The sequence below is a fragment of the Chrysemys picta genome, chromosome 2 (genome assembly GCF_011386835.1).
Source record: "Chrysemys picta bellii isolate R12L10 chromosome 2, ASM1138683v2, whole genome shotgun sequence".
In the NCBI taxonomy this organism is placed as follows: Eukaryota; Metazoa; Chordata; order Testudines; family Emydidae; genus Chrysemys; species Chrysemys picta.
The window spans coordinates 151401389-151427580 of NC_088792.1; the positions used below are offsets into that span (position 1 = coordinate 151401389).

The 26192-nt window shown below is 44.8% G+C and overlaps 1 protein-coding gene across 7 annotated transcripts in view; it reads right to left on the reverse strand.

Moving 5' to 3' along the window:
- LOC101942087 (tetraspanin-15-like) overlaps nt 1-26192 on the reverse strand; it is a 232371-nt gene that overhangs the window by 126796 nt on the left and 79383 nt on the right. For 6 of the 7 annotated variants that reach the window (XM_065584408.1, XM_065584409.1, XM_065584404.1 and 3 more), the window contains exons 3-4: nt 19552-19626; nt 3720-3815 (exon numbers count right to left, since the gene is read on the reverse strand). In XM_065584408.1, coding sequence (XP_065440480.1) covers nt 3720-3815; nt 19552-19626 — 171 coding nt within the window. Of the gene's footprint in view, nt 1-3719; nt 3816-11515; nt 12121-12724; nt 16752-19551; nt 19627-26192 lie in introns of those variants that run through there. The other variant, XM_065584405.1, reaches the window with a different exon arrangement.

Here is a 26192-nt window from a genome sequence, read left to right on the forward strand (position 1 = left end):
AAGATCCTTCTCATTCTGAAATGGCCAGGAGCCTGTGAATGGTGTCATTTGATACCCTGGAGGAGTCAAATCCTCTATTTATCCATAAAGCAAGTAGAACACTGGTACAGACAAGACAGGTACAGAGAGATGCTTCCTTCAGCTCAAGTGGCAGACCCTTCTGGCTTGCAGTTCTATTCCCCATGCCACCCACATGTGGCTTAGCTGCTCACTGTGCTGTGAGTGTATGCCTCTGCTTTGAGATTAATGACAACTATTCACAATGTACGGAAGGAAGTCAACATGAAACAGGGAGGAAGTGTGACTGAACAATGGTGGACTGGCGAGAAAAGAATGAAACATTTAACAATTAACTTCCCATGCAAAAGGCTTAAGTGAATGAGTAATTAGTGGGCAGAGAGGAGCAGCACTATGTGAACTAATTAGTAGTTAGAGTTAAAAAAAAACAGATAACGTCACTCAGCTAGTCAGCAGAGATATCTTACAGATAGTGCAAAAGAGACTAGTTTATTCAACTGACTTATTGAGGCACATAACTGAAGATCTGCTGCTCAGGACTTCATGAAAACAACAAGGAGTCCGGTGGCACCGTAAAGACTAACAGATTTATTTGGGCATAAGCTTTTGTGAGTAAAAAACCTCACTTCTTCAGATGCAGATCTGAAGAAGTGAGGTTTTTTTTATCCACGAAAGCTTATGCCCAAATAAATCTGTTAGTCTTTAAGGTGCCACCGGACTCCTTGTTGTTTTTGTGGATACAGACTAACACGGCTACCCCCGATACAGGACTTCATGAATATCCATACTCTATGTTATGCCTTTACCAGAGCAAACAAGATTATAAAAAGAGAATGCTGTTCCTTTTTGTGACAGGGACCAGTGACTCTTGAGTTGCCTGGCTGTTATCCTTCCTTAGATCCCCTACAGCAACACCACATTTCCCATGAGACTAGGTGAGCAGAGCCTGTAGTCAGAAAGTGAGGCAGAACGACATGATTTTGAAGCTTCCACATTCCCTGTTGTGCATCTCAATCAGGTGTTTAGCAATTTTTAAAAGACCTACCAGGAGATATTAGATCTTGCTATTTTTAAAGAAACACAGGACCCAGCAACATTGTCAAACAGCTATGAAAATGTACCAGCTGAGACACAAAGTCTGCATCACCCCCACATTCCCCTTCTCGTGAAGATGATAATAGAACTATTAATAATCTATTCACCTATCAAAAACCCTCTTGCTGTGGTAATTAGTGAGAGAAATCTCATAAGGCTGATACATATATACATTAAGGCTGTAGGTTATTAGCTCCCTGCAAACAGGGATTACTTGGTATTTCTATACAAGTCCATGTATACTTCACCCAGCTACTCTAGTGATGGGTGCCACACAGATACCTGTAAAAAAACCAAACACACACACATCTCAGGTCAGCAGATGCTGTGGAAGCCTGTCTCTAATCAATTCACTAGTAGTTGCACAACTGGTGCCTCAGCTGGTGCTCACACACACAAGGAGATAGTTCACGCTCCATACCTCGTTCCTTTCTTGACCTCTGTGCTGAGAATCCCAGCAAAGGCAATAATGAAGGCAGGTTTTAGGATATAAATACCTATCCAGGAGGAACGACAATGCCATCAATGCATTTCATACAAACAACCTAACGGATATCATAATAATATAAGAATGGCCATACTGGGTCAGACCAAAGGTCCATCTAGTGCAGTCTTCCGACAGTGGCCAGTGCCAGGTGCCCCAGAGGGAATGAACAGAACAGGGAATCAAGTGATCCATCCCTTGTCTCCCATTCCCAAATTCTGGCAAATGGTATCAAATGGGAATGACGTTCAGTCAACAGGGCAGCATTCAAACCATGGCCATGAAGATCATAAACTATCCTCACTTCTAAAACATGAGCCATTCACTCCCAGTTACAGAGATGACAGCCTTTGAAAACCTCTCCCTACGATATGTTTGCTGCCAGCAAAGCCCACGACTTTTTTTTTTTTAAATCATGCCGCTAATAAGCCAGATCACCTCTGCTAATAGGATACACAGAGATGGAGGAGTGTAGAATGAGCAGTGACTAGTCATATACGCTCTTGTGACTCCCTCTGAACTCCTGCTAGGAAAGTATCATGTTTGCAGCTAGCAGATACTTAATATATCTGTCAATTACAGGTCTCCATTTAAAAAAATCAATATTTACCCATGGAAGTATCGGAATTCCTGCAATTCTTCCTACTCTATGTACAGTAAAACACTGCATTGTATGGAAACTGTGGGTAGATGCTGACTCTTTAACAGCAGCCATGGTACCTTGACTGCATAAAATACCCTGCAAACAATACAGTGCCTGGTATTCTTCTACTTTCATTCGGCACGATCCCTAATAATCACCTCACCTACTTATGAATTAAATGGATCCTACAGCAATGCTATACAGAAATACAGGACAGAAAGTGAATGCCTTGGCCAAATAAGATTGCAGAGTAGTCAGGGAAAACAGAAAATAATTACCTGAATTGGAACAGAGATAGGGCTTTACAAGTGCTTTACAAAGGGAGGTAAGCATCATTATCCCTATTTTACAGATGGGGAAATAGAGGCACAGCGAGGGGAAGTGACTTGTCCAAGGTTGCCCAGCAGGCCAATAGCAGAGTTGGAAATAGAACCCAGCTCTCCTGAATCCCACCCCACTGCTCTAACACCTACGCCACACTGCCTCCTCTGACAGATGGGGTGTGCTTTCTTCCTGTCATTACTATTTGATAATTAACAAAAAAGTAGGATAGGATTTTTCAAATGAACTTAAGGGACTTGGGTTCCTATGTCACTTAGGTATTTTTGAAAATTTTATTTACATAGCTACTACTAAATTTAAACGGTGGTAGGGCCCCTAAGGGCTTGTACATATGAAGAGTTAGGCTCCTTTGTAAACCCCAGCCCTAAAGTGGATTATCAAGTATTGTATTTCTGAGGCTTGGCTTCAATAGTCATGAAGTTTAGCAAAAAAAAACAAAACAAAAAAAAAAAAAAACCACAACAACTTAGCATCAGAGCTTGTGTTAATATAAAAAATATTTCAGGTGATAAAAACTGACAACAATGAGTAGTTAACAGAGATTATCCATGAAAACGTGAAGATTAAAAAGTAATTCTTTCAAAGCACAAAGGGGCTCTCTCCTGGAGTGGGTGCACACACACTATTATATATCGCGAGTGCATAAATTAACTGTGTGAGATTCTTCATGGTAAAAACATGAGACTAACCCAAAAGAATATTTAGCCTCAGTAGCAGAGTGATTTGCAACTGTAAAGCACCTGTCAGGTTCGTCTGGATCATTGCAGAACCAAAAATAATTGATCGACGGATGCATTTTTAAGGAAAACTGAATAAAACATTCCTTGAAATGGAAATGAATTCCAGGTAGGAAGGACATTATCACCTATTTTAAATATATTTTTTAATCTCTCTCACACTTATAGAAATTACAGCTTACTACTCATGAGACATTGTTTTCACAAAGGAAAACAAAAATCAATAATTGTTTTCAATTAATATTCCCCTTATTGATTATTTGGTTGCTATTTAATGAACCACAGGTGGCTCCTTCTGGAAGGAGCGACTGAATTATTGTGTCAAGTCAATCTTTACAATAACACGCCAACACTTAAACAAACAAACAAACAAACAAAGCAAAACCACAGCAAAACTAACCTTTTCTTGTACAAAATCCAAAATGTTCTTGAAATCCAGGTCATCATAATAATGCCTAATCCCCTCTTGGATGTTGGAATGGAAAACTGCATTCATCTGGGGAAACAAAAAGAAGCAATAGCACAATACCAAAGTGAAAAAGATGCTTGGAAAATACCAAGAACAGAAGACAAATACAAGGCTACAGAAATTATGCCTTTTTACAAACCACCACCATCTTTCTAGATCACTGTCCAAGGTTTAGGCTGCAATGTTGCCATGTCTTGTGATTTTCCATCTCAGAATAGTTGGTGTTTTTTTTTTAAAGCTGCAGCTACTGGAGTCAGGTGATTACATGAGAATCTCAACTTTCATTTAAAAAAAAACAAACACAAACAAAAAAACCAACATATTCCCAGTCTTTGTGATTACAAAGAAAAGCTTGAAAATGTGATCCCTAAAACCTGAAACAGCAGAAGGCAAATAAGAATCCAAAGTTTATTTTTTAAATACTTATGATTTCTGGCGCCTGACTTTTGATTTTTGAACCTTCAGAGTTAGCACTCTTGTATGCAACCTCTGCCTTTATTTGCTCCATAGTGCATCTTTAAATATCTAAGGCCATGTCTGCACTACAAAAGTATGTCAACCCAAGAGCTATCACAGATATTAAATTGCTTGTGTGTGCATGCTTGCCTCCTTGTGTCAGCGATGCACGCCCTTGCCAGGAGCGCTTGTATCGATTGTACTGTCCGGGTGGGGCATTGTGGGACGGTTCCTGAAAGCCAATAACAGTTGACACAAGCAAAGCAGTGTCCAGGCAGACACTGCATCGACCTAATTACAACCACCGTGACTATGCCACTCGGGGAGGTGGTGTTACTAAATCGGCGTAGAGAGGCACTTATGTCAGCAGGAGCCAAATTTAAGTGAAGACACTTCCATAACTAGGTTGATGCAAGGCAGCTTACGTCGACCTAACTGCGTAGTGCAGACCAGGCCTAAGGGCTTTGCTGTCTACAGACAGTCATTTTGTGTTCAAGTCAGCATGTAGGAGCAGGATTTTATAATGTCCCATAAGAATTAATGTATGATTTGATTTCATCCTGTCAGCCACCCTTTTTGAATAGCAGAAAGGAATGACATACCAGAACAATCCTTATGACTGATTATGATCACCTTTTTGTTTTAGGATAAGTTATAATGTCTACTATGGTTTCCTATATGTATTACAAATTAGGCACTCTAGTTAAATATACATTTCTTTGTTTTAAAGTTTTAGTAAGTAAGAGACAGAATCTTGTATTGTATCTATGTTAAGGAAATTAGAGGAATGTTGAGGGCCTGAAGCCCCAATGTGAATTGTTTTAGTTATAAGATTTAGCAAGGCTTGATTTACAATGTATTCTGCTGGATATAAAATGCTGTCTGTATACCTTTGAAGGTTTCTGTAAGAGATTGTTTGTGTGAATGAGGAATGTATGCATCAGGAAAAGATAAGGTGTAAAGGCCATTGTTATAGTTAGATGGTCAAGGAAGAAGGAGTGAAGAGACTTAAAAGACATCCATAATGAAGGGCTCCAGGGTTTTGGCCGCCCCAAGCAGCCAAAACAACAAAACAAAACAAAAAAAGCCACGATCGCGATCTGCGGCGGCAATTCGGCGGGAGGTCCTTCACTCCCAGGTGGAGTGAGGGACCGTCCGCCGAATTGCCGCCGAATACCTGGACGTGCTGCCCCTCTCCGGAGTGGCCGCTCCAAGCACCTGCTTGAGAAGCTGGTGCCTGGAGCTGGCCCTGACTATTTTTCCCCTTGAAGACTCACTAGCACAGCGCCTCCTCCTGGTCATATTGGAATTAGCTCTTTTCCAGCTTCAAAGTGCCTTCTGCTGGCCGGTGTCTTGCCTGCCTCAGGCCCTGTGTCCCTCCCAGACCCCAGTGGCCCTTTACCTGGGGGTTCTGCCCAAGCAGTACCCCTTTACTCTAGGTCCCAGGGGAACCCCCAACCCACTATACTCACCTTGCCTCAGTGGCTACTGCCAGTCATCATCTAGCCCCCTTTCACTGGGACAGACTGCAGTCTGTAATGGCCACGCATCATTGGCAATGGGGGGGGAGGGGGCGGGAAGGTTGGACCAGCTGCCTCTGCCTAACCCCAGACTGCACCTCTGCAGCCCCAGTACCTTCTTTAGGCCTTGAACAAGGCCTGCAGCCTGGGGAGTTACTAGGCTGGAACTCCACAGCTCCTCTTGCCTTTCTCCAGCACTACTCTACCTTTGGTACCCTGCTCCCAGGCAGCTAGGTCCGTCTCTCTCTTCAACACTAGAGAGAGACTCCTCCAACTTCTGGCTCACAGCTCTCTTATCAGGGCCAGCTGGGCCCTGATTGAGCTGGCCACACCTGTGGTCAGCTACTCACTCAGCTTCCCCCAGCTGTTCTCATTCTTCTTATTTCAGGAGCAGGGTAACCACCCCACTACAGTCATGAAACACAGGACTCTGCTATATGGAGTGGGACACACAAACAACAAGCTGACAAAGATCTCTAAGGCAGAGCTGATACAAAAGGCACCGCTGGCTCTAAACAAACACAAATCCTTTATTTTCTACACAAGCTCACGACCTCCAGTAAATAAAAGCATCTTTATCCTGCCTGCCATTATCAGCGAGATGCATGTAGATATGCTGTTGGCTTCCCTGACAGCTCTTAGATTGTGTCTGTAGAGAAATCCCTCCCCAAAAATGGGATTTATTAATATATAGGTATTTCAGCCCTTTGAAGACAGGGCTAGGCAGCACAATGAACCATGAGATTGGTCATATGGCTGTTGGCTACAATTATGATTTGTTGTATTGATCTGATTCTTTCCCCCATTTTTATTTATTTACTTTTTACGTTTGTGTGTTGGTGTTAGTGAACTAATGCTATGCTGCTGCTAACACTGGAGATCTAAGTATTCTCTCCATAGAGCCCTTTGCACATTTAATTCTCTCCCTACTTAACATTTTTCATCCTGTTAGTAACTTTGTTCCCTGACTGCATCACATAAGAGGTTGTATTGCAACATAATAGCTAGTTGCACAGAGAGGGGATATGGGACATATTAGTACCGGTAGTTTAAAGAGTTTCTTTAGTTCATGTTCTGTGGATCTATGTGTTTATGAGTTGTACGACAAAGGTTCCAGCCCCCATTTCTGACAGCAAGATGTACTGATCTAGTACAGGTGTCTGACTGGAAAGCAGAGAGGGAGGGGGGAGGAGTGGATGGGGGGCGGGGCCTCAGAGAAAGAGGTAGGGGGCTATGGGAAAGGGGTGGGGCTTGAGAGGGAAATAGGTGGGGCAGGGGTGGGGCCTCAGGAAGGGATGGGGTAGGGGAGATTCTGGCACTCCTGCTGGAGTGTCCAGTTTTTAAATATTACCAAGTTGGCAACCCTATGTGTAGCTAAAATCTGAAACCACAAACGGACACATGCAAAAAGACTTTCCTCACCAGTTCCTTCCCCCACTGCTGTCTAGCCATGAGCTAGTCTTGTCTCTTCACAGCTCAGCTTTTGGCATGCTTGAGATAAATTAATTAACTCAACACAGCTGGCCTGTCTCTGCCACTCTCACAATCACTGAATTAAGGGCACGCAGCCGTGATCTCTTCTCAGAGACTGTACTAACCCTTTCGCTGCCAACTCCTACATAGGGTCCCCGCATTTTATCACACCGAATAGCAACCTTTTCATGCTCTTCCGAAAAGAAGTTTAAGGAAAGGTCCTTTGCTTTAAATTTCAGCTGAGTTTCAGTTGGGTGCAATGACATGGCTGATTTTATTCTTTTCGGATAAGGAACATCAGGAGGGAACAACTTTCTTGTTTGAATATTCAATTTTCAACCCCAGGTGGTCAAATTGCTTAGTGGAGTATCCTGATTACGTGGAGTGTGGTGGGAGGGGAAAATTGTTCCCAACTGAGGATGACAGGCATGGAATCAAGTCTGCTTAGCTATTCACTAGTAAAGAAAGGGTAGAATTCTGCTCCCCTGTGTAAAATCCCACGCTCCATGCAGGGAACTTTACAAGACAGGAAGGAGAGCAGAAATGGCCTTGAAAATGTGAACTGATTGCTATGGCTGAACACAACAAACAGCTTGCAGAACTTCTGCAGCAGTAGGAGGGTTGTGTGTGTTTTTAAGCTCCTCACACACTTAAAAAGTCAGTTATGTTGGGGTATATCCTGAAGTATCATGTCACACTGTCCCTCCCCCACATCCCTAGTCGCTGTGTCCTTAGAGCAGTGGTTCTCAACCCGCGCTCCACTTGCAGCCCAATCAGCACACAGCTGCAGCCCATGTGACATCCTCAGGGCCATTCAGGTAATACTGGATGTGGCCCACAATGGTAAATAGGTTGAGAACCACTGCCTTAGGGTACGTCTACACTACGAAATTAGTTCGAATTTATAGAAGCCGGTTTTATTGAAATCGGTTGTATACAGCCGATTGTGTGTGTCCACACAATAAAATGCTCTAGGTGCTCTAGTCGGCGGACCGCGTCCACAGTACAAGGCTAGCGTCGACGTCCGGAGCATTGCACTATGGGTAGCTATCCCACAGCTATCCCACAGTTCCCGCAGTCTCCGCCGCCCCTTTGAATTCTGGGTTGAGATCCCAATGCCCGGATGATGCAAAACAGTGTCGCGGGCGGTTCTGGGTATATGTCGTCAGGCCCCTCCCTCCCCCGTCACAGCAACGGCAGACAATAGATTCGCGCCTCTTTACCTGGGTTACCTGGGTTACCTGTGCAGACAACATGGAGCCCGCTCAGCTGAGCTCACCGTCACCATATGTCCTCTGGGTGCCGGCAGACGTGGGACTGCATTGCTACACAGCAGCAGCTGCTAACTGCCTTTTGGCGGTAGACGGTGCAGTAGACTGGTAGCCTTCATCGGCGATCTGGGTGCTGGCAGCCGTGGGCTTGCCTTTTGGCAGTAAATGGTGTATTACGACTATTAGCCGTCCTATTACAAGTCGGGTCATCGCACGTTAGCAGAGTCTTCCCCGAGCAGCCGATTGTGCAATAGGCCTGAAGACCATCGTCATACACCGCCCCGTATTTGCTGCCAAGCACCCAGAAAGATGCCGAGGGCTATCAGTCACGCTGCACCGTCGTCTTAAGATGTAAAAAATAGATTTGCTCTGTATTCATTTGCTTCCCCCTCCCTCCGTCAAATCAACGGACTGCTAAGCCCAGGGTTTTCAGTTTAATCTTTGGGGGGAACATTCTGTGTGACAGTTGTTTGTGTTTCTCCCTGATGCACAGCCACCGTTCTTGATTTTAATTCCCTGTGCCTGTACGCCATGTCGTCACTCAGCCCGCCCTCCCTCCTTCCCCTAGTCCGTCAGATACTACGTTTGCGCCACAGCTCAGAGAGCCGAGAAGCGGTTCGCGCCTTTTCTTTGAATTCTGGGTTGAGATTCCAATGCCCGGATGATGCAAAACAGTGTCGCGGGCGGTTCTGGGTACATGTCGTCAGGCCCCTCCCCCCTCGTCACAGCAACGCACACAATAGATTCGCGCCTTTTTACCTGGGTTACCTGTGCAGACAACATACCACGGCAAGCATGGAGCCCGCTCAGCTCAGCTGAGCTCACCGTCACCATATGTCCTCTGGGTGCTGGCAGACGTGGGACTGCATTGCTACACAGCAGCAGCTGCTAACTGCCTTTTGGCGGTAGACGGTGTAGCATGAGTGATAGCCATGGGGCTGGCAGCCGTAGGGCTGCATTGCACCAGCCCCTTGCCAGGCGATGGTATATTATGACTGGTACCCGTCGTCATCGTATTGGTGTGGCTGTCAATCATGGCCACCTGGGCAGACATGCTACTGTTTCGATGATGATGGCTACCAGTCGTAATATACTATTTTCTGCCAATTGCCCAGTATTGTCTGCTAAGCACCCAGAAGAGGCCGAGGGCGATGCTGGGTGCTGGCGGACGTGGGGCTAGCAGACGTGGGGCTGCATTGCTACACAGCAGCAGCCCCTTGCCTTTTTGCAGATGATGGTATTTTATGACTGGTATCCGTCATCGTCGTACTGGAGAGGCTATCACTCATGCTGCACCGTCGGCTGCCACCTTAAGATGTAAAAAATAGATTTGTTCTGTATTCATTTGCTTCCCCTTCCTCCGTGAAATCAATGGCCTGCTAAGCCCAGGGTTTCCAGTTTAATCTTTGGGGGGACCATTCTGTGTGACAGTTGTTTGTGTTTCTCCCTGTTCCTGTACCTGTATGCCATGTCGTCACTCGGCCCTCCCTCCTTCTCCTGGTCCATCAGATACTACTTTCGCGCCTTTTTTCTGACCAGGCGCCATAGCTAGCACTGGGATCATGGAGCCCGCTCAGATCACCGCGGCAATTATGAGCACTATGAACACCACGCGCATTGTCCTGGAGTATATGCAGAGCCAGGACATGCCAAGGCGAAACCCGGACCAGGCGAGGAGGCGATTGCAGCGCGGCGACGAGAGTGATGAGGAAATTGACATGGACATAGACCTCTCACAAGGCACAGGCCCCAGCAATGTGGAAATCATGGTGTCACTGGGGCAGGTTGATGCCGTGGAACGCCGATTCTGGGCCCGGGAAACAAGCACAGACTGGTGGGACCGCATCGTGCTGCAGGTATGGGACGATTCCCAGTGGCTGCGAAACTTTCGCATGCGTAAGGGCACTTTCATGGAACTTTGTGACTTGCTTTCCCCTGCCCTGAAACGCCAGGATACCAAGATGAGAGCAGCCCTCACAGTTGAGAAGCGAGTGGCGATAGCCCTGTGGAAGCTTGCAACGCCAGACAGCTACCGGTCAGTCGGGAATCAATTTGGAGTGGGCAAATCTACGGTGGGGGCTGCTGTGATCCAATTTGCCAGGGCAATGAAAGACCTGGTGATAGCAAGGGTAGTGACTCTGGGAAACGTGCAGTCAATAGTGGATGGTTTTGCTGAAATGGGATTCCCAAACTGTGGTGGGGCCATAGACGGAACCCATATCCCTATCTTGTCACCGGAGCACCAAGCCACCGACTACGTAAACCGCAAGGGGTACTTTTCAATGCTGCTGCAAACCCTGGTGGATCACAAGGGACGTTTCACCAACATCAACGTGGGATGGCCGGGAAAGGTACATGATGCTCGCGTCTTCAGGAACTCTGCTCTGTTTCGAAAGCTGGAGGAAGGGACTTTCTTCCCGGACCAGAAAGTGACCATTGGGGATGTTGAAATGCCTATCGTGATCCTTGGGGACCCAGCCTACCCCTTAATGCCATGGCTCATGAAGCCGTACACAGGCAGCCTGGACAGGAGTCAGGACCTGTTCAACTACAGGCTGAGCAAGTGCCGAATGGTGGTGGAATGTGCATTTGGACGTTTAAAAGTGCGCTGGCGCAGCTTACTGACTCGCTCAGACCTCAGCGAAAAGAATATCCCCATTGTTATTGCTACTTGCTGTGCGCTCCACAATATCTGTGAGAGTAAGGGGGAGACCTTTATGGCGGGGTGGGAGGTTGAGGCAACTCGCCTGGCCGCTGATTATGCGCAGCCAGACACCAGGGCGGTTAGAGCACAGCAGGGCGCGGTGCGCATCAGAGAAGCTTTGAAAACGAGTTTTGTGACTGGCCAGGCTACTGTGTGAAACTTCTGTTTGTTTCTCCTTGATGAACCCTCCAACCCCCCCGCCCCGGTTCACTCTACTTCCCTGTAAACCAACCACCCCACCCCACCCCACCCTCCCCTCCCGCTTGCAGAGGCAATAAAGTCATTTTTTTTTAACATTCATGCATTCTTTATTAGTTCCTTACAGAGGTAGGGGGATAATTGCCAAGGTAGCCTGGGATGGGTGGGGGAGGAGGGATGGAAAAGGACACACTGCATTTTAAAACTTTAAGTTTTATTGAAGGCCAGCCTTCTGATGCTTGGGCGATCATCTGGGGTGGAGTGACTGGGTGGACGGAGGCCCCCCCACCGTGTTCTTGGGCATCTGGGTGAGGAGGCTATGGAACTTGGGGAGGAGGGCTGTTGGTTACACAGGGGCTGTAGCGGCGGTCTCTGCTCCTGCTGCCTTTCCTGCAACTCAACCATACGCTCGAGCATATCAGTTTGATGCTCCAGCAGACGGAGCATTGCCTCTTGCCGTCTGTCTGCAAGCTGACGCCACCTATCGTCTTCAGCCCGCCACTTGCTCTGTTCTTCCCGCGATTCAGCCCGCCACCTCTCCTCTCGTTCATATTGGGCTTTTCTCATCTCCGACATTGACTGCCTCCACGCATTCTGCTGTGCTCTATCAGCCTGGGCGGACATCTGCAGCTCCGTGAACATCTCGTCCCTCGTCCTACGTTTTCTCTTTCTAATGTTCACGAGCCTCTGTGAAGGAGAAACATTTGCAGCTGGCGGAGGAGAAGGGAGAGGTGGTTAAAAAAGACACATTTTAGAGAACAATGGGTACACTCTTTCATTACAAGGTCGCATATTTCGGCTTGCAGGCAGCCATCGTAGGCCACAGTGTTTTGGCTTTTTTAACCTTCTTAACATGCGGGAAAGGTTGCAAACAGCAGCGCATTTCCCATATCAAGGATGAATTGGGTTGTCCATTTAAAATGGGGTTTCAATGTAAAAGGAGGGGGCTGCGGTTTCCCGGTTAACATGCGGCACAAACACAAGTTAAACCCCCCCCCCCCCACACACACACACACACGATTCTCTGGGATGATCACTTCACCCCTCCCCCCACCGCGTGGTTAACAGTGGGGAACATTTCTGGTCAGAAGAGCAGGAACGGGCGCCTCTGAATGTCCCCTTAATAAAATCACCCCATTTCAACCAGGAGAGCTTTCTGGAGATGTCCCTGGAGGATTTCCGCTCCATCCCCATACACGTTAACAGACTTTTCCAGTAGATGTACTGGCCGCGATTGCCAGGGCAAAGTAATCATTAAACACGCTTGCTTTTTTTTGTTGTAATGTTTACAAATAGTTACAAAGTTACACTCACCAGAGGTCTCCTGTGTGCCCTGAGGGTCTTGGGTGAGTTCGGGAGTTACTGGTTCCAGGTCCAGGGTCACAAACATATCCTGGCTGTTGGGGAAACCGGTTTCTCCGCTTCCTTGCTGCTGTGAGCTACCTACAGTACCTCCATCGTCATCTTCCTCGTTCCCCGAACCGTCTTCCCTGTGTGTTTCTCCAGTGAGAGAGTCATAGCACACGGTTGGGGTAGTGGTGGCTGCACCCCCTAGGATCGCATGCAGCTCCGCGTAGTAGCGGCAAGTTTGCGGCTCTGCCCCGGACCTTCCGTTTGCTTCTCTGGCTTTGTGGTAAGCTTGCCGTAGCTCCTTAATTTTCACGCGGCACTGCTGTGTGTCCCTGTTATGGCCTCGGTCCTTCATGGCCTTGGAGATCTTTTCTAATACTTTTCCATTTCTTTTACTGCTACGGAGTTCAGCTATCACTGCTTCATCTCCCCATATGGCGAGCAGATCTCGTACCTCCCGTTCGGTCCATGCTGGAGCTCTTTTGCGATCCTGGGAGGACTCCATCACGGTTACCTGTGCTGATGAGCTCTGCGGGGTCACCTGTGCTCTCCACGCTGGGCAAACAGGAAATGAAATTCAAACCTTCGCGGGTCTTTTCCTGTCTACCTGGTCAGTGCATCTGAGTTGAGAGTGCTGTCCAGAGCGGTCACAATGAAGCACTGTGGGATAGCTCCCGGAGGCCAATAACGTCGAATTCCGTCCACACTACCCCAATTCCGACCCGCAAAGACCGGTTTTATCGCTAATCCCCTCGTCAGAGGTGGTGTAAAGAAACCGGTTTAAAGGACCCTTTAAGTCGAAAGAAAGGGCTTCGTTGTGTGGACGTGTCCAGGCTTAATTCGGTTTAACGCTGCTAAAGTCGACCTAAACCCGTAGTGTAGACCAGGCCTTAGAGGCCTTAGCGTGGTGGAAAGAGTGTTATTTTTTGCGGGGGGGACCACCTGAAAAATGCTACAGCTCCCTTTGTCCACAGCATGTACACTTCCTCTCCCCAGTGCCCTCCCTCCCCCATTTCACAGTCAAACTGCAGATGCCAGCCTGAAGTGTGGATCTTGAACCTGGCACAAGTGTACGTGTGGCGTTGGCTCAGGCTAAATAAAGAACATTTCAATGGAGCGAGGGAGCTACAAATGGGAAAGAAGCCCTCTACAAACATTAACACTGCTTACCAACCTTTATCCAGTTACTTTTTGGTAATTTAATTATGCACAGAACTACATTAAGGGAGAGACAGAGGTAGCCCATCAAAGACTCATCCTGCAATTCCTAGAGCACATATCAAAAATACTTTGACATATCAGATACTTCAAATTAAGCAGTAGTTTAATATAAAAAGCATTTTACAGATGCTTAGAAAGCTTATTAGCTTGCTCAAAGCAAAGCCTCTAATTCTAAACAGCAGGCCCTATTCCCAGAGTATGTTTGTGGTTTGACTTCTGACAAGATACCACCAGCCACAAACACTCAGAAATATTAATGAAGGGAGGGGGCTTTGGGAGGGGGGTTGTTTTGCATAATTAATTCTGACATGAAAATCAAAAGTTGGGCGAGCTGGGGAATAGGGAAGAAGAATGCTAGAGGAATTTGAAAAAGAAGGTGTGAGAGGAGACACACGCAGGGACCCCACAGGAGAAGACGCAGCCTGCTGAGATGGTAAAATTAGCAGGATATTCTGGAAGGGCTTTTAAGAAATCGCTCATGCAGAAGTTTATTAAAATATTAATTCTGATTTTTCCACATCTAAAGATAGACTGCTGGGCATTTTTTTAAATGACCATCATTAGCTTGAAGACAAACAAGATAAAGCCGCAGGTTTGCCATAGCTGACAGCTCTGCCACGATTCAATATTTTTTGAGGTTTTTCAGTTTAAAAAAAATATATATTTTGGGCTTAAAATTTCATTTGATTTTTTCCAGTGAAAAAGCAATTTTTTTGCCAATTCTTTTATCAAGAATTTTAATCGCAAAATCAATTTTTGCCAGACATTTTTAAAAATAAATTGTTTGCTGAAAAGTCAACATTTTTGCCAAAAGTTTTTATTTTTTTAGGTTAAATGAAAAAATTATTCTTTTGGCCAAAACCTAGTTTAATAGATTTTTTTGATGAAAAATCAATGTTTTTCCATTTTTAAAAGACACTCTCAAGTGAAAAATTAATATTTTTGACCAAAATAATGTTAGGGTTTTTTTTTAAATGAAAAATTGATTTGTATTGCCAAAATTGTTTTTTAGGTTTTTCAATTAAAAAAAAAATCAGATCTTTTGGCTTAATATTGAGCAGCTTTCATTGTGTGTGTTTTGTGTGTCCAGTACTTCCCTGGATGTCTTCATGGGATGATCAACACTGTTTTTAGAACAGACACAAGTGCACACGCTGCATCTCTTTGCTGGCAGCATAAAGATGCAGGTCTTTTCCACTTGTGTTCATCCGGAAGAAGGCAAAGTACATCCTGAGAATGCCTGTAAAGCTGCCAGGTGTTGGGACACTGGTCTTTGTAACGTATGTTGTGTACACGACCCTGTCACCATAGTACTTCACAAACGTTTAAGAATTTATCCTCGCCACCCCCCTCTGAGGTAGGGAAGGATTTATCCCTATTTTTCCAATAAAGATACTGAGGAACAGAGAGACTTGCTCAAGGTCACACAGGGAAGAAATCGCTCCTGCTTCCTAAGGCCTGGGCTCTGATGGCGATTCAATGTCAGAATGAGGCCCATGGTAGTAATGGTCTTCTCCCCGGCTATCCAGAAACTTTTAAGAGTGCTCTAAGAACTTACTGCACCTATAAATTAGGTAACTGTTTGTTTAGTGTGATGAAGCAATTTAAAGCAAGACACATTCTCATAATGAGGCTGTCTGTGACCATTTCTATGTTTAGCTGTTTCCAGAAGCTACGTGCACCAGAATATTTTATATTGTAGGCACCACGGAGACATACTATTTGCCAATTGAAAGAACCTTATACCCTAGATCAGTGGAACCATCCATTTACAGCATCCTGAATTAAATCTAGACTTTAAGACAGTGGCTAAATGGCCGAGAGCTAAATAATTCTAGCTGCATAAACTCTCTACTTCAATTGGCACAAGGCAGCAAAAGCAGGTATTTAATTTAAATCATCTGCAACTCCATGAGCACATTTACATATCAATTGGCATAATTAAATGCCTAGTAGTTTATTCCAAATGCAGATTCACATTTGCTTTGTGCAGTGTGACAATTATAGGTCAAGAAGATTCATCGCTTGTTAAATCTCTGTTCTCTCTCACCAATTGTTTGATTTTTAATTAAATATTTATATCGCCCATTAAATTAAATTAAGGGATGATTAAGATGCTAATGGTTTTACTCAAGCCACAAGTTTAACAGAAGGGTTGCAATTCCATTTAAAGAAATGTTTGCAGCTTTTCTCCCTCCTGCTGATCATCCTCTTCCTCTGGCGGTTGGGCATGTGTTATTAATAAGAGAAGAGGAAAAGTTGGGGAAATGGGACAGTTGCCAGAGCTCAGTCTCAGGCCGAGGCAGTTGAGAAGAAACAGAGTGATTCTATACAACAATGGCACAGGGCACAAGGCTGACCAGCACGCGTGCGCAGGCCAAATGGACACTGGTATGAGCAATCTCTGATTGAAGACGCAGGGGGCACTAGCACACCTAGAGTGGAGCACCTGTAGGAACACTACGTGAAGAAGAAATCAGAGTTAAGAAGAAGGGCCTGACCCCTCGTGCTGTCATTTACGGTTGTACACCACAATGAGAGCGCTCTACTCCGTCATGCAACTGGAAGCATTTTACACCCATTGTCCCCAGGTATACAGGACAACATAAGTTGCAAGTCAATGAAGAATCAGGCCCCACAGCTCTAACTTCAGGTGACTCGGCCTGCTTGTTTGGAATATGATGGCCTAATGCAGAGATAATCCGTCCACGATACCAACCCAGAAGGAGGAACTGGAAGCCTATCACACAACAAATGGCATCTGCAACTCCTGCAATGCAAGAATAAGTCGTGTGAACTTCTGTTTCACTACAGGGGTTCATGCAAACCTTTCCTTTGGCTATGACTCATGTAGAATTGAACCTCCTGAGTACTGATTTGTGTTTAGGGTTTGAGGTCACTGAGGAGATAATACACTCTTTAAAATCCCCCTCCCCCCCAGCTATTATAGTGCTAAAGGATCCATGAAATCATTTATACAAACAGAACAGATTTTTATAAAGCCCCTAAGTATGCATTTTAGAAATGGTTCAGCCATAGGGTATTGTGTGAGTCAGCAGAGATTATGGTTCTGTATTTAAGGCATTTAACTGATTGTTTTGTCAAGTTAATACTGGAAGTAGCAGGGTTTCTTCAGCTTAATTTAGAGAGTGGCAGAAAAGAACACCTATTGTAAGCATTTTTAATCTGTCCATTACAATGATGTACAGGCATCATATGCAAAAGTTTCAAGCATCATTTAACATAATTGAGGCAAAAAGCTCAGCAAGTTCCAAAGAGGATTTATTGGGGGGAGTGGGGGGAAATCAATCCTTTGCTGGAAAGACTGCAAAAGCGCTTAACTGATGCACAGGGCTTTGAGTGGGGCCTTGTACATAGGGGTGAATTTCACCCTCCAGTATATAACTAAACTAGGGTAAAAGTGACAAGGACCATGAATCCTAATGCTTCAGGGCAAACCTTGATTCTTAACTAAGATCAGGAAGATCTCTTCCCCATTATAACACAGAGTTGCATATTTAACTAGAACAATGAGGAGTCCGGTGGCACCTTAAAGACTAACAGATTTATTAGAGCATAAGCTTTTGTGGGTTAACAAAAAAAAAAAAAAAAACCCACACTTCTTCTGATGCTTATGCCCAAATAAATCTGTTAGTCTTTAAGGTGCCACCGGACTCCTCGTTGTTTTTGTGGATACAGAATAACATGGCTACCCCTCTGATATTTAACTAGGTGCAGCATATGAGTTTCACAGATCCACTGCAACACTTGGTATTGACCACTGGGTGAGAGGAGACACTGGATTTGATGCAGCAATTGTCTGCCCGTCTCAATTCTTCTGGCCCTATCAAATCAGTCAGTAAAGAAAAATTTATCAATGGCCTTTATTTTCTTTGACATTGCAAAAAAGGAAGTCAGGAGTGAATTTAACTAAAGCTTGGAGAAGATTCCCTATGACCTTCAGCAATTTCAAGCTCCTGAATCAACCCTCCTGCTATTTTAAAAGCAGCTTCCTGGAGTGACATGCTCACTCAATATTCATGCCCACTTCCTGCTCTTACTGGCCCCTTTATTGTTTTGACAGATATAACTAAATTTCCATACAAAACAGTGGCAAAAGTCGGAGAGCTCAGTAGTCGATGCAAGAGGAAGACTGGAAACTATGTTTTCCCAATGCTTATTTAATACTCCCGTTAAGCATGGGTAATTAGGATCTGATGTGAAATGTATTAACATAAATCCCATTACTGAAACCAACTAGCTACAAAAGAAAACAGTATAGCCTCTAAAGCAACAAGTTAAAACATTTTTGCATATTTTACATTTCTAGGACCATTTCCCATCCCACAGTACTTCTCTGTCTATACTGTAGTAATAAAACAAAACCACCACTATAGCAGGACAGTACTATACTACAGGGTGTCGTGCATGAGCTGGCAAAGCAGTGCTGCACAAAACCCACTATCCTTATAGAAAGTTCCCTTCATTAAAGTTCAGGACATTGTTTCCCAAGGGAACAGGTAGTCTGGAATACCAATTGGGATTTTCCAAAGGAACTGAAATGCATTAAGCACCCAACTCCCACTAACTTCTACTTTCAATTAATTTAATACCCTTAGACCAGTGGTTCCCAAACTTGTTCCGCCGCTTGTACAGGGAAAGCCCCTGGCGGGCCGGGCCGGTATGTTTACCTGCCGTGTCCGCAGGTTCGGCCGATCGCGGCTCCCAGTGGCCGCGGTTCGCTGCTCCAGGCCAATGGCAGCTGCTGGAAGTGGTGGCCGTCCCGCGCCGCTTCCAGCAGCTGCCATTGGCCTGGAGCAGCGAACCGCGGCCACTGGGAGCTGCCATCGGCCGAATCTGCGGACGCGGCAGGTAAACAAACCGGCCTGGCCCGCGAGGGGCTTTCCCTGCACAAGTGGCGGAACAAGTTTGGGAACCACTGCCTTAGACTCTTCACAGGCATTTGAAACTTGATGCAGTGGGATACTGGATAGCCAGTGGAAGGATCCCCTTTTAAAATTTTTCCCATGCAGAACTTTAATCCCCAAGTTTAGTCAGAGAATCTTGGTTGTATCTCTCATCCAAAAGACATAAAAGTCTTTCCCATCCTTTGCTTACAATATTTACCCAACCCTTCTAACAATCCGGTCATATAACGTGAGAGGGAAATTTCTTTAAAGGTATCAGTTGAAACCTGGTGTTCAGCTCTGGTGCCAACATCGAGTGGATCTCTAACCTAATTCGTGGGCAAGAGGAAAGTTAAAGAGCATTGTATCTTTATTAATAATTCTGACAATTTCTCCTAATTCAGAGTGTACGAGAGACTATATACCTGCAAAACTAATATACAATATAGGAATAAATGGTCAATGAGAAATATTTAGCTTTCAGCCATGCACAAAAGAAGAGGTGAGAGTCTCTTAAATAGCATAACGCTGAAAACAGTGACTTGGGAGAAACCAAATCCGCCTTTGCTCATGTCAATGGTTAATTGAACAGGCAGTTCCGCATTCTTCTTCAGACAGGAGAAATGTGATTTGCACACTCCAAGAAAAGTTCAAAAAGCTCACCTTGTTTTCGAAGATTATTTCAATGAATATCAACAGCACCTCAGTGATGAAGATCACCAGAAGAACCCAGAAAAACTGCATAGAAAAGAGAAAGTAGGCCATTACTACCGTTCTAGCCAAAGATGTATTCACTCTGACTCATTATAATTGTCATAAGACATGAACAAAAAGGTGTTATTACTTGCCTCAAATTCTTGTTTGAAGAAATATTAGGGGGTTATAACAGTAATATATATGCAGATATTTATCATGAAGGGCCATAAAGTGCACCACATACAAGGTATATATTAAGGATCGCCTCACACCACTGAAATGCAGGAGCTGCAAAGAGACTTTAGGCAAGGCTACACTACACAATTAAGCTGACTTAAGTTACATTGATGTACAGCTACTGCAGTAATTGACTTGCTTTTGCATGTCCACACTACGCTTCTTGTGTCAGCAGTGCATGTCCTCACCAGGAACACTTGTGCCAATTTAACTGCCAGCATGGGGCATTGTGGGATAGCGTCTGAAAGGCAGTGTAGAGGGGTGGACTCACCCCTGCGGCACCTCCTGCTGGTCTCTTCTGGGAATTAGCTCTTCCAGCATCCTGGAGCGCTCTGGCCCCTGTGCCCCTCCCGGACCCCGGTGCCCTTGTTTCTGGGGTGCTGCCCTCTGGTAGTACACCCCTCAGTATTAGGGTCTCCCCTCCCTGAGGAACCCCCACCCACTATCCCTACCTCACCTCAGAATAAGGCCACTACCAGTCACCAACTAGCCCCTGCTCCCTGGGGCAGACTGCAGTATAGGCCACTCATCACAGGCAAGGTTGGGTTTGGACCTGCTGTGTTGGCCTACCCATGGGCTGCCCTCTGCAACCCCCAGTACCCCTTAGCCTCCTACTAGGCCGCAGCCTGGGGCTATCCAGGCTGGAGCTCCCCAGCTCCTCAGCCTTTCCCCAGCCCTGCTCCACTCAGGTACCCTACCTCTAGATCCCTGCAGCCAGGCCCTTCTCTCCCTCAAGGCAGAGAGAGACTGTGTCTTTGCTCCTGGCTCCCAGCCTTTATAGGGCCAGCTGGGCCTGATTAGGGTGTGGCCCAGCTGCAGCTACTTCCCCAGTCAGCCCAGTAGCTTTTCCCTTTGCCCCAGCGCTCTGCCAGGGCTGTTTTAAACCCCTCAGGGCAGGAGCGGGTGTCCACCCTGCTATAGGCAGCAACAGTTGATGTAAGCAATGCAGCTTCTACACTGATGCTGCGTCACCCTTACTACATCAACTTAAGCACCACGTGGAGATGGAGTTATTAAGGTGAGTCACACTGGTGGGAGCTATATTTTAACATAGATGCTAACAGAGTTAGGTCGATGTAAGCTGCCTTAAGTTGACCTAACTCTGTTAGGCCTCGTCTACACTGGGGGAAGGGGGGAAATCGATCTAAGTTACACGACTTCAGCTATGTGAATAACGTAGCTGAAGTCAACGTACTTAGATTGACTTACCTCAGTGAAGACACTGCGGTAAGTCGACGGCTGACGCTCTCCTGTCAACTCCGCCTGCATCTCTCGCCCTGGTGGGGTACCGGAGTTGACGGGAGAGCGCTTGTGTAGGACTGATAAATGAAATTGTTTTTAATTGTTCACTTTATTAATGTAACTTCATAAATAAAGTTTTATGAACGAAACAATATTCATTCATAAAACCGGTTACCCCAATAACTGGCTAATTAACAGTTAAGATGCTTGTTAAGAGCCATAGCTGTTCAGTCAGCTGCCTTTGTAAGTTTCACTATCAATCCAATTCCTGCTTAAATCACTGAGACTTGCACTGTTTCAGGATTGTAATTTCTGTTCACCATTTATTACACTTGCCTACAATGTAACTTCTGTTCACTGTTTGCCATCCATTATACTTGTCTATATTGTAACTTCTGTTCACTGTTTGCCATATTGTAATTCAAACCCCATTTTAAAACGCTTACTCCATTTTGTAAGGGCTTGCTGCAACCTTCATTTTTGCAAACCCTGCTGTAATCTTATTAGTTTAGTTTAGATGTGTGAATGAGGTATGTATGGATGATGGAATCAACCTCCAGCCCCAGCCTGTCCTGATTAAATACAGTTCAAACACCAACGGCTGAAGATGCAGACAAGAGCCCTAACAAAGTAAGAAGAATCCACCCTAAAAAGAAAAGGTACAATAGAAGGAAGATCAAGGCTGAAAGTCATGTCTGCAATTGACGGGTGATCAATCACCAAACCCAGAGGCAGCCTGACACAGCAAGACCTATAGACTCTGGATTCAAACTAAAGCCTACAAAAAGGATGGGTGACATGAAAAACTTTGGAGGAGGGTAACATTCTGCTGCCAACAAGGAAGGGTATCGGTGCATGCCCAACAGAGACCCAGCTCATCCTTATGCCCGGCTTTCCTGGCCAGTTAGCCGCCACAAGCTACGAACCCAAGCTGCAAACTCAAGCCACAGACTCAAGCAGGACTGGTAACTATGCAGCAGCTGCAGAACATCTGATGAATGTGTGTGTGTGTGTGTGTGTGTAAATGTGTGTGTGTGTATAGGTATTAGGTATAATGTGTGTGTATAAGGATTAAGATATTAGTTATTGGTCATAAATCAAATTATCATAATAAATGTGGCATCTTTATCTTGTCCCCTTTAATAAGATCCTGCTAGTTTTTATTGGTATAACACTTGGCGGTCGATTTATCGCGTCTAGACTAGATGCAATAAATCGACTCCTGCTGGATTGATCGCTGCCCGTCGATCCAGCGGGTAATGTAGATAAGCCCTTAGGGTAGACCAGGCTCTTGTAATAGTTGGAAAGGAAAGATCTCCAGTCCAACTGGGAGTACAGGAATGGTTTTAGGGAAGCAAAATATAAGGACTCAGTTGGATTCTAGCTGGGGCTCTAGCATTAACACTCCTACTTTTACAAAATCTGCCATGAGGAGACAAACAGCTACTAGCCGTCAGTTAGAGCAATTCTCCCAAAGTGCTAATCAGCGTAGCATCTAGGTGCTGTATAGATCAGCATAGAAACACACAGGTAAGAAGCCAGAAGACCGAGGAGATGAGAATTGGTCGGAGGATTGGTCACAATTTTTATACCCACGTATTCATGACATTTTATTAACCATAACTCCACGGCGGCAGCAGTGCTTATCATTCATCTGTTTATAATATCCTCATTATGCCTCTGCTTTTACTGTTTATCTTTCACATATGTCTGAGTCAATATTATTGCTCCTCATCATAATAGATTTAATGTAATGAAACACTCACGAGAGTGATTTACTCCTGGCTTCTCCTCACAGTATACCAGCGATTTAATCATCAATTTGCTTCATTGTCACTGCAGGTGATCAGGGCCTCCTAGGATGCGGTTTCTCATTGTGTGAGTGGGGATGTTTAAATACGTCATGCCTCAACATTCCATCCCCCACACAAATTCCTTTGGTTTCCATCAGGAAGGCCCAATCCCACACTAGCTCAATGGAAATGTTGCCACCGATTTCGATGCGAGTGGGAGCAGGCCCTAACTTCATTGCTGTCTGCATTGAAATATATAGTTTCCAATGAGCCCAGATGTTGCAAGGATTTATGCTCATATGTCCTAATTCTGTGTTTCTCAACCTTTTCGGGTTGGCAACCATGTATTCAAAGTCAAAAATGTTCACGATTCCCCATTTATATTTACTGTAAGACTAAAACAATGCAACAATGATAAGTCTATGCAATGTCATGGTATGTGTTTTGAGAGGCTGACAGAGAATATCTGACTTTGAGGTGAAGGTGTTTGGGGAGTGGATGATTACAATCTAAAGCAAAGAAAATCTAAAACTGTTAAGACTTGCAACCCCACTGATTGCCTTTCATGACCCCACTGGGGGTCACAACCCAGTTGTTGAGAAACAATATTGCCATAATTGACAGCTGCTTTCTGAGAGAGAAAATGCTCCGTGCCACCTCAGAGCCCTGGCCCTCCCCATCCAGTGGCCCATCTCCAGCCATCTCTGATGCTTCAGAGGAAGGAGACCAAAAAAAAAAAAAAAAAAACCCCAAGAACCGCCGAGTCCTGCCCCCATACAATACCACTCATAAATTAGTCCAGCTCTCTCTCATGCTACTATGCACCCAGCTATACTCAATGGTAGTAGGAATACCTGATGCTCCAAGTGCTTTTCATTCACAGATCTCAAAGCATTTTACTCCCAACTTTGTAGCTCAGGTCCATGCTTATCAAAAAAACCACCCACTGATCAACTCTGACTCCCTATAAGAATGGAAGGATGCCCTCTGCACATTTTACAGTGTAGAAACATATCCACATGCTCGCTCTCTCTTACTAGACTCTGATATAATCCACTGGAAATGAAAGAGTTACCATAGTAACTAACTACCCCATCAGATGTTGTTTTTAAAATATAGCACAACTTTATAAAGGCAATTTACTTACCCAGTCATTAAATTTGTTCCTTGTGTCGTTAAAATGTGCATTTACAAAGCACCTTCCAAGGCAAGTATCCAAGGGAGTTGTACGGAAAGAAATCATTTACCAAACTCAATGAGTCCAGTCAAAAGGCTTAAGGAAGTGGTGACAACTTAATAGCATGGTTACAATGAAATAACATGCAGGTTCACAGTAACTCCACTGGAAACAGGAGTGATTATTTTTTAAACTGATAGCTATCAGGAGCAAAGCTTCGATTAACAATTAACTGTTAGGGTTTGTTTACATGGGGACATCCAGGAAAGATAATCCAAACTAATTAAAAGCGTGAATTTGAAGTGGGTTAGCTGCATTCAGCTCCCTCATTCAGAATTAACCTGATTTTGTCCACGTGGGAAGTGAATTAAGATAAACCAGACTAAAGTCACTTTAATTCCAAATGAGGGTGTTTACACAGGGGCTGAATTCAGTTTAACCAATACACTTCAAATTCATACCTTTAATTAATTTGGATTAACCTTCCTAGATGTCCCCGTGTCAACAAGCCCCCCTAGGCCATGTCTACATCACAATAAAACACCTGCAGCTGACCCATGTCAGTTGATCTGGGCTCACATGGCTTGGGTTGCGGGGCTATAAAATTATAGTATAGACATTTGGGCTTGGGCCAGAGCCGGTGATGGGAGAGGGTCCCAGATCCCAGGCTCCACCCCGAGCCCAGAAGTCTACACAGCAATTGTACAGCCCTGCAGCCTGAGCTAGCTGACAGAGGCCAGCTGTGGGTGTTTTATTGCAGTGCATACATACCCAGAGACAGCACTGTAGAAATATCACCACATGCATTACAATCTAGATCAGGATAGAGTGGGTTTAATGTAATCAGACAAGGAATTCCATAACAATTAACCAAGGGTAACACCTGCTATATTAATTTGGGGATGGTGGATAGAACAGTAAACTGGGGCAAATATGTACAAGAAGGAATGATATATAGAGAGGAGCCCAGCAAAGAAACCCAAGACAGATGGGCATACAGGTTATAATACTTGAGGAAAGAAAGATCTTCTCATGAGCAGGGCACCAGAATTGCAGTTCTGTTCTCACATCTGCCTAAGATTCACTGTGTGACCATGGGCAAGTGTCTGTTCCTCTATGCCTCCGTTTCCCCATCTTCAAAATGGAGATAATGCTCATCCACCTTTGCAAAGGGCTTTAAGATCTATAGAGGGAAAGGTCTATTATTATGGGGGAAAATTGCTTCATGAACATGTGTCACTGACTTTCAAATTATCAGAACAAAATATTTCTGCACTAGTTTGCAACTGAAGAAAAATAGTGAACATGTTTCATCAACAAAAATAAATATTTGAAACAGGGCTCTTAGAAATCCTTATTTAGCTCTACTCCATCTACAATGCAAGAAAACTGGATGCAACCTACCAGTATCCAGAGGAAATTAATGCAGATTTTTATTGACCCTATCTTGGATTAAATCACTGGGTTTGGCATTCATTTCAAGTGAAAGTAATTTTAGAAGGGATAAAACTGTCATACCCATAATGAAAGGTCATGACATCATCATAGGACCTAATCACATCAGCCATACCATCAGGGGCTCGTTCACCTGCACATCTACCAATGTGATATATGCCATCATGTGCCAGCAATGCCCCTCTGCCATGTACATTGGCCAAACCGGACAGTCTCTACGCAAAAGAATTAATGGACACAAATCTGACATCAGGAATCAAAATACTCAAAAACCAGTGGGAGAACACTTTAACCTGTCTGGTCATTCAGTGACAGACCTGCGGGTGGCTATATTACAACAGAAAAACTTCAAAAACAGACTCCACCGAGAAACTGCTGAGCTAGAATTGATATGCAAACTAGACACAATCAACTCCGGTTTGAATAAGGACTGGGAATGGCTAAGCCATTACAAACATTGAATCTATCTCCCCTTGTAAGTATTCTCACACTTGTTATCTAACTGTCTGTCTGTACTGGGCTAGCTTGATTATCACTTCAAAAGTTTTTTTTCTCTTAATTAATTGGCCTCTCAGAGGTGGTAAGACAACTCCCACCTGTTTATGCTCTCTGTATGTGTGTATATATATCTCCTCAATATATGTTCCATTCTATATGCATCCGAAGAAGTGGGCTGTAGTCCACGAAAGCTTATGCTCTAATAA